Below are 9,581 nucleotides of genomic sequence, written 5' to 3'. Positions count from 1 at the left end.
TTTATTCAGGCTGAGTAGTCCCACTGTGCTCAGTGAAACTATTCATGGAGTGAGGTGAGCTTGAGGAACTGTTCAATGGGAGCTGGGCTGGCACCGTCTGGTCCTTGGAAGCGGGGCAAGTCTGTTCCTCCTTTTGTGAAAAGCAGAGAGCGTGTGTAACAGAGAGGGATGGCCAACAGGAATGCATCGGGCAGAAGTAGACATGGGAAGGAAATGAATCTTTAATTCATTATCATGGAACAGCAGCTAAGCTGGAGCTAAAAAATACTTCCGAGATTTAACATGAGAACTAAATTTTATTTCAGACTTCATCTTGCAATTTCATCGCAATGACAAAAATGAATCAACTGAATAATTGAACTGAAGCTGATCATTTTTCATTTTTTTCTTGGTGTTTTGATGGGTGAACTGATAGTGAAGTTTAAAAATCTCTCTCCTTTTAGCAGAGGAAAGTCACTGTTCAGCTCCAGAGTGCATGCTTGAGAAGGACTGTGGATATACAGTGTCTTTGCTATGGCTGCTGGAGATGAAGGTGAAAGTGGATATGGGCACTGGAGTATCAATATACTGTACACATATAAAGGAATACACAAGTGCTTCCCCATATCTTCCTCTTTCTGTTTTTTGAAATTTGGGGAATAACGTATTCCGTGAAATCATGAAAACAACCTGCATAGGTTTGTTTAAACTAAAGCAATTGCCTGTCCCCGGCCATTACGCATACCAGTCAGAAAACTTCACAGGACTTAGCTTGGGCATCTCCCCAGTCCCTGGAGCTTAGATGTAGTCCAGCACACGCCGTATGGATAAACAAGAGGGTTGACACAGCTGTGCAGTAGCTACATGGCGGTTTCGGAGCAGGCAAGCAGGCAATCAGGAATGGCTTTGAGTAATTGCTATTGCACCGGATCCTTCTCTTAAAATGCTGTCCCTCCCGTACATCAACACTATCTTCCTTTCTGGACATTAGACACTACGCAGATCTGTGACAGGGCAAGGTAAATCCTCTTCCTGAGTGCTGGGCCCAGCTTTTGGTTATCTGGCATGTGGTCCTTCCTGAGCCCTGGGAACGTCATCCATGTCGGACCACGCTATCCTTATAAATGGCAATAAAAGTACTCCTGAAAAATGCAGTGCTGATAAAGACCAACTTCCAGTGCAAGAGGAAGAACCACTTGTGTGGATCACAGAGCTACGAGTCCCAGCCTTGATGAGGACATATACCTCAAACCAGTTCTCTAAATGAAAATTAATTCTCAGAATAACTTCATGGTTTTTATGTTGCTGTTCAAGTAAAAGGAAAGGAAACATTTTAAATTATGTTTTTAGATCACCCCCCTATGTCCCATAGAAAGGTGGGCTTTCTCCCTTCCCTTCCCTACCCAGTTCCTCCCCGAAGACGTGCTGTGCTGCTGTGGCTGGGGACCTTTATCCTGTAACTAATCTCACTCTTCCTAACCTTTGCAAAACAGATGAGAGTGATTCCCAGCATCTCTCCCTAGGAAAGTGCTTCCTGCCGGTGCCTCCACCCAGACAGCAGGTCAGTGCTATTTCCCCTCGTTCGGTCTTTGCAGAGCAGCGAGGTGGAGAAGCAGCAGTGCTGGGGTGGGATCTGATCCTGGCTGGCCTCCCGCGGCTGCGGCTGCTCTGTCCACTTCAGGGGGCCTTCTGGAAAACGGGAAAAGTTGAGCATGGCAAGAGGCTGAGAAAGGGTGTAGGCAAAGTGGTTACAGTGATTTTTGACTTGTGGATAACTACATGTTTTCTATCATGTGCTAGCATAATGAATATATTCCTAGTGATTTCTTTGTCTTTATGAAGTCCATAGATTACAGAATGAAAAACCTGGGGAGTAACAAGACTGCTACCTTTTTGCCTTTCTTCCCTCTTTCCACTCTTGTTCCCATTTGTCCCCTCCTTGGCTTGGTGTTCATCCCTCTGCATCTCCTTACCTGCAGCAGCCGCCACTTCCCAGCTGATCCCTTCTTCTTGTCACTAAAATGACCAGCTGTGCAATTATGAATATTAAAATTCAGCCATTAACATAGCAATGAGGTGGAGTCCGAGGAGCTCCTACCTCCCAGCTTGCTGTGCCATGCTGCCAGCAGATTCGGGAAGGCGACACCACACTGTTTTATCCTGGTTTTCTTCCCAACCCTGACAGCTGGTTTTAACTGGTTGAGCGATGGCTGCAGTTCAGCACAATTCAGATGTCTCAGACAGTCTATATAAACATCATTTCCACTTAGAGGTCCTATTGGAAGAAGTGTCTGTTGGGCACTTAGTGAATTACAGGCTTAAGAAACTACCTGGCAATGCTGGAGACTTTGAACCAGATGCAAAACTTCCACTAAGGCGGCCTTTAGCATCTTAAGTAGGTACTTGGCTGCCAATCAATTTTAGGCATGCTGTAAAGGGACTTTCTAAAAAAAATCTGACTCTGGACCAGCATCCCTGTTTGTTTCATCTCGATTTGGAGTGGTTAAATAGGAATTTGCAAAGGAAATGAATAAGGGGACCAGCTTCTTTCATTTAAAGGGCTTGTCTGAGTAGAACCAAGCAACAAAGGAATTCAGTGTAAGGTTGGCAATTTTTGTCGCTCTTGTCTAACCAGATTTACATCGTCAAAAACAAAACAAACAAACAAATCCACCAAACCAACATGAGAGCGCACGAGCATTTTAGAACGTGTGCATTACAAGTGATACAGAATATGCATTTATGATTCAAAATTTTAAACAGCTGAGAAATAAATATGCAAAGTAGATTGTTCTGTTTGCAGATGGTAATCCTGCCACACTGATTTTGCTCAGCTGTCTGATTTTTCAGTGTCTGCATTCCTGGTTCCTGGGGTTCCTGATTAAGAAATAAAATATGAGTCACGGTGCATAGTTACCTTCTGTACATCTGAAAGGGTAACTTGGTGACTGAAAACAGATTATTTGAGGCTGATCCTGTCCTGCCGAATCCAACGCAATGTCAGGGGATTGGAAAAATTCCCCGCTCTGCCCCTCATTTTTACAGCTGGAGGATAAAGGTTCCTGCCAGCTCTTGTAGACTGGCTTGTAGCAGGTCGGCTGCCTGCCCCGGCTCTCCCGGGGGTCTCTGCGGGCAGGGAGGGCTGGCGGGCAGCACACTGCGTGGCAAGGTGAGGCACATCCCTTTCCCTCCCTCTCCCGAGGATGACTCAGTCGGTTATTAAAAATTTCCAGCTTCCAGCTAAAAATGGCATCACAAGCGGTGCCCCGGAGGGAAGAGGGGGAGACGTGAGAAATGGGTTCTGTTCCTGTCTCCGCTTCCGAACACACACACACAGAGACACACACACATGCACACACACACGCACAGAGCTGATGTGCAGCTCGTCTGGGAAAAGTTTATTTTGCAATAAGAGGGGTTAGTATTCTGCTAAAGGCTTTTGCAAAGACTGGATCCAATTTTCGGAGCCTGTTGCCAATATTTGTGAGTCATTTCCTTGGAATCCTACCTTTGGTGTTTATTTCCCTTAGAAGGAAACTTGTAAAAGAATAATAATAGCTCTCATTCTTCGTGGAAAGTAGCACACAGCAAAGTGGGAGACAACTCGCTCTTTGTTCCAAAACACTTTTTTGTTTGTTTTGTTTACTTTCTTCAGCAAACAAAAAGTGAAGACGGCAATATAATTAACCCCGTAAACCATCTAATTTACAGTGCCAGTGACATGCCTGCGCTGCTGCACCAGAGTGAAAGTTAAGTGGGGAAGCGGTTTTAATTGGTACCTCCCTTAAAGAACAAGTGAGGAGAACTGCCTTGTGCTTTGGGAAGTCTCCTTATGTAAGAGAAGGGCTTTGCTTTCCCAGCCCTGCCTGGCTGCTGGGGCCCCTTTTGCTCTCTGACTTCAGTCCCAGCAACAACATCCAGCACCTATTCAGTGTCAAAACCCGTTGCGAAGGTTAACTAATCATAAATACTGTCAGCTATAGTTTGCGCAGCGATAGGAGCACCTTTTACCCTCAGGATGCTGAAGTGTTTGGCAAACCAAACTCCCACTGAGCGGAGGGGATCCTGGACGGAGCTTTGTATGTCTAGCAGGGCCACGCAGCCACCAGCGGGGTGGAGGCAGAGAGCATATGAGACATTTTGGCTAAGAACGCTGGAAAAAATATTTATGCTTACTGAAATAAGTACCATGGGGCTTTATTGTTCTCCTAGAGCAAGCAGACGAAGCAGCCGTCGGGAGATGGCTGCAGTAAACTCGATGTCACCTTTTCTCATATCCGCCAGAGCCCCATGGCAAAGAAATACGTTGCAAATTTGCTTGTATTTTCATATATCTGCAAAAATTCTAGCACAAACTATAACTGTTAGAACCATCATTAAGAAGTTCATTGCATATAGGCTACTAAGAGTACTGATAGGTGACATAAACCTACAAAGAAATAAAAGAGGAAACCTCTTTTCTATCGGTAGAGAAACCTTCTCTAGTTCTGCTTCATAGAGGCCAGAAACAGGAGAAAGCACAACTGCTAAGAATTCAAAAGAACATTTTCTTTTTTCTTTTATTTATTTTTTTTTCTCTGAAAAAATGCTTGCTAAGAAAATCAGGGAACTCCGACAAACTGGGACAGAGTAACTCCAAAAAGTCTTTCTGGGAAGAATTCAACTGCAAAGTATGAAAAGAAAAAAAAAAAAAAAAGCATGTGGGAATTAGGAAAGTTAGAGAAATATTTGCTTGGAATTCTGTCTTGAGAAAGAGACACTTGAGCATCTGGAGTTGTATAATCTAAATTAGGACAGAAGTTAAGTGAAGATACCTTTGAAACACTTTCAAGGCTGTATCTTGACACAGAAATCAATTTCTGATTTCAGGTTAATTCCTTTTCCACCAAACAGTAAGACCAGCAGAAGAAAAAGAAGGAAAAAAAAAAAAAGAAAGCAAAAAGAAAAAAAAAACCAGTAGATTCCTTGAAATTCCCTGAAGCGAGGGCCAAGAAATACAAGGAAAAACACTAGACTTGGCAGGTCTATCGTTTATCTATACCTCCGAAGGATGAAGAGCTGAATTGACCCCGTTGGCACACAGACCTGTTGTTCTACCAGTCTCGTTATTTCAGCCAGCCTTAACTCTTTCATGTTGCCGTTGTATCATGCTTATGTTAGCTGGTGTTATCCACGTTTCTGATACGAGGTGCAGCTGAAGGAACAGCAAATGATCATTGCCCGGGGCCTACACTGTCTCGCTGCCACCTGTCTTCATCCCCTCTTCCCTCTGCCTCCTCCCTGCAGCCTCTGGCTTGTGCCTCAGCATCTCCCTCACCGCAGACCAGGGACCACCCTGTGCTGGTGCAATGAGATACTGTCATTCTTTTCAGCTATTTTATACCAACAAGAGAAGGAGGAGATCTGTTTCTCCATCCACTCCCAACCCATGGCCTGTCTCTTGGAAGTCCAACTTTCAGTTTAAAACCAGCACGACCAATTCCAGATACTTTTCCACTTCTTGCAGCCTCGCTGCTCGCCTTGGCTCCAGAGCCCTGAGCATAGGGATCATCTTTGACTCCTTGCTTTCATTTACTGGCATTGCCCCAGTGTGCTGCGATTCAGTGTCCCCAGTGTTTCCACTGCTTCATTCATAATGTTACTATAACTCCATGCATATCTATCCAGACAATAGACATTTGAATCAAGGCCCTTGTTATCTCCCATCTCTGTAACTTCCTCCTCCTTAAGCTTGTGACATACCAGCCAGTTTGATCTATTTAAACACAAGCTCCCGACATCTTCTTCTCTGTCCACCGCTGTGGTCAGAGCCAATCCTCCTCCTGCCTTTCCTCCTTACTTGCCTGCGACTAGTCTTTATTTTCACGTGCCAGGTTGTCACAGCTCCGCCTTAGCTGTCATCGCTCCACCATTGTCTCGACTGTAGGGCTCTGCTCTCTTTTTGCCCGTGATGCCGACATCCTCGTGCAGTTATCTGCTGCTCCCAAGGGAGCCTTCATGCCCTGTTCCATGACACTCTCGCCCGCAGGACACCCTGCCTCCCTCAGCTAAGTTGGCAATACCAAACTTCGTTGCAGCAGCCATAAAGAGTAGATAGTTTGCAAGGAGGTCAGCCTGGACTTGTTTACATGTGATACAGCTGAGTTTTGGTGTTTTTAATGTACGTACACCAGTCTGGGTATGGGATTGTGCCTTTCCCCTTCCTCTCTCCGGCTGTCACTTGCTTTCTTAGAGCGTGGGTCTGCGCAGCCCGCGTGCAGTGCTCATGCGGTAGGATTTCTGATTGCTTCTGCAGCGTAAATTTTCTGTAACGCCAGAAAGGTAACAGCTACCAAAGCGATGGCAATTTTCTTTTCTAAGCGCTGCAATCCAGATGTTAACAATGGTACAGCGCGGTTAAGAAGCGCTATTCCTTCCTCAAGTCATGTTGTTATGCAATGGAAACGTTCCAGAATATATGATAAAGACTGAAACCGCTGCAGTACTTAGGTACAAACCCAGGAGTTAAGAAAGTAATAGCCATCTTAAGTCTATTCCCTTGTCTTTATTGATCTTGGTGAGACCTGCAGCATTATTGTCACAGGCATTTTGTATTAAGTTTGGGTTTTTAGAGGCATTCTGGAACTGTATAAAGAGCCCTTTTCACTGACATCGCATCAGGCTTGTTATAATGTGAATGGCATCATTACAGTTCTCTCATTAACATCATAATGGCTCTGGAGGAAAGTGAGTGAAAACCCCAGCAAATGGAGTAGCAGCAATGTATAGTAGTCTTATTGCGTAAAACTGCATACGGAAAAAGTTTGACATTTTAACCTTCAGGCTGCTGTAGATGCCTCGGGGTGTCCTCACACTGCATGCATTTGGCTGACAAAATGGAAAAATTGTGGTAGCGTAAGGATGGAGGGCTGGGTTCAATAAAAAATTCTGCCTGGCTTCCATGCCACTGAAGCCCACACAAGGCTCCCAAATGGGTTTTTCAAAATTGAATCCAGCCCTAAGTGTCAACCTTTTGCTGTAATTTTGTATAGTAAATGTATTGTATGCTCAAATGTACATCTTTCATCCTTTATTTCCAGTGGCATTAATGGAAATGTAACAATGCGTGTGCTGTTCTGCAAAGTCTCATTGAAACGAACGGGATTTTGGATGAAATCCCTCCATTGCATACGATAATGTATTATAAATGGGTTGGGCTTACGGCTGGAGGACGATGAGATCTGGTTCTATTTCTGGCTCTGACACTGATTTTCTGGCAAGATGATACTCAGGAGTGGATTTTGCCACCCTTAATGGGGAAAAGCAGTAGGTTGGCTCTTCGGGAGCAGTGCCAGTGGTCCTGTTTACGGAGCTAGGCTCCGTAGTGCTTTTTCAGTAAATACCACCTCGTACTTCAGGCTTTCAGTTTTACCGTGTCCAACTTTACCTTCGAGGAGGCTGACTTTTCCCATGTGCTGCATACTCACAGCTCCCTTCCCACTCATTTGCAGCAGCTGGAAATCAGTGCTTCTGAAAACCAAATGGGAACAAATAGCACGCCCGGAGTCACAAGCCCTTCTTAAAAGCCTGGTTTCTCAGCTTCTGTGTGCTGAAGCAATTCCTTTGCTACAAAATGGGGTTTATTTTGTAGCTGAGTGCCACCCATACAGCTTTGTAACGCATGCTGAGACCTACGAGCTTGGTTTGGAGCTTTGGTTCTCTGAATGTTTGGGTTTGTTGGGCTTTGTTTTTTAATCCTAGGGAGGCTCTATTATTTATGCCTTGTTTTTATACAGTTTGGAAGCATGGAGAATGTGCATGGACAGTAGCTGTTTATAGAAGCTAACTGGCCTGCCTCTATTAATTTTGCATGTTGTAAATAGCAGAAGCAGTTCATTTACTTTACCGGCTGTCCAGAGAACTCCATTTTTCAAGATAAATCAGCAGCACTGTGCAGAAGGCATCCTGACACTTCCTTCCTTCCTTCCTTCCTTCCTTCCTTCCTTCCTTCCTTCCTTCCTGTGTGTTTCTGCTTAAGCATAGAAAGACCTATTTGTGATGAAATATGTAAAAGAAAAAAAAAAAGCACAGTTGAAATCTCCGATTCTCATAAAAAAATCCCACAAAGAGACGCTGAATTCATTATGTGCAAAGAAATCCTGACTTTTCCAAAGCAGCAGCGAGTTTCTTCCAACCCTTATTCTCTAAGGACAAACACTGAGCGTTGACATCATGCCAACATGAGAAGATTGATGTCTCCCTGTGAGTGATTCCTCGGTGCAGATTAATGAGAAGAGTCCGTGGGTGCTTTCTAATGATGGCGTAATCTTTTCAGCCACAAAATATATGACTTTTTAGCTGGTTTGGGGGACACTTTTTGGCCCTGCTCTTATGTCAGCAGACAGACCCACTTGTTGTTTGGACCAGTCTTTCCGTGTGTCGGTACTCAGCTGGTAACAAAAGCTGTGGGGAATAAATAGTATACACTGGCTGTGTCAGGGATAACTTCCCATGGAGCAGCCAGGTGGCTTGCCACTCCCCGTGTCGTTGTTTCTTTGCCCAGGAAAAGCAAGATGGCATTAATGGGCTACTGCAAGAAAGGGACTGAGGGCCATAAGCAGTGCGTGAGCAGCAAAATGATTCTGAGGAAGGGGTTTAAGCACCCCTCAGTCCGATTGCAGCGAGGTCTGGTGGCCTTTACTACGGCAACCGGGGGTTTACTGGGGCTTGGGGATTTCCCCTTCGCCTCCTGTTTTCTGCCCCGCTGAGGAGTGGAGAGCAGACCCCCGCGTGCATCCAAGGAACCGAGAGTCAGGGCACACTGGAAGCCCGTTTCTTAATAAAGTAGCAGCCTTGCGCATTCTTCCAGGATTTAAGAAAACAACTGGCAGATGTGAACGATTTATTTTTCCTCCCTCTTCTGCTGCGGTTTATTTTTTCCTCTTGTTAGCGAGCGCTGGGCTGCTAACACAAACAATTGCCCAAATTCCACCTGCCCACCTGCGGCCCCTCCTTCTCGCTGCTCGCTCTGGCCCTCGTCTTCCTCCGGGGAAGGCTGCACCGAGGGGAAACTACATCCCGCTTTCTTAGAGAGAGGAGGAGGAGGAGGAAGGCGAGGGAGGGGCCGGGCCGCGTCTGGGCGCATTGTTCCGCGCTCCTCTGCCAAGAAGTAGGTGACCTCCGCCGATGTTGTGCTTGGCTCCGGTGGGACTGCAACTCACGGCTTGCAACCGGAGCCAATTTTCTGTCTTAGTCTCGCAGTGTTTTGACTGGAGGCAGATCCAGTTCAGTCCGATCGGGGCTAGTGGAAACAACTACCTAAGTCTCCGCTGTCTGTTTCGTTTGGGAGGGAAGAAAGAAGAAAGAAAGGCGATCCCCGACTGCCGGGCGCGCTCTCTCTCGCACACACGCACACCCCGCACCGCACACCACACGCCCCCCCCCACACACACACACACACACACACCCCTCACGGCGCGCTGTCACCTCTGATATCGTCTCACCCCTTCCAACAGCGACCGAAGGAAAGTGGCCCCCGGACTCCTCTTGTGTCACGCAAAAGCCCTGAGGGAGGAGGAAGAGGAGGAGGGAGAGGGGGGGGGAGGAAGAAAAAGAGACGGGGG

General features: G+C 46.0%; 1 protein-coding gene across 1 annotated transcript in view; it reads left to right on the top strand.

Moving 5' to 3' along the window:
* Positions 1-468: 468 nt before the first annotated feature.
* The window catches only part of SERTAD4 (SERTA domain containing 4), a 14,527-nt gene continuing 5,414 nt past the window's right edge, over positions 469-9,581 (top strand). The window contains exon 1 of the mRNA XM_009888390.1: positions 469-556. Within this exon, the coding sequence (XP_009886692.1) occupies positions 514-556 (43 nt within the window). The 5' untranslated portion in view covers positions 469-513. The remainder of the gene's footprint in view (positions 557-9,581) is intronic.

Source organism: Charadrius vociferus, unplaced genomic scaffold (genome assembly GCF_000708025.1).
Source record: "Charadrius vociferus isolate BGI_N301 unplaced genomic scaffold, ASM70802v2 scaffold340, whole genome shotgun sequence".
NCBI classification, from domain to species: Eukaryota; Metazoa; Chordata; class Aves; order Charadriiformes; family Charadriidae; genus Charadrius; species Charadrius vociferus.
The sequence above is the reverse complement of the archived record's forward strand: the minus strand, read 5'-3'. Positions and strand labels throughout refer to the sequence as shown.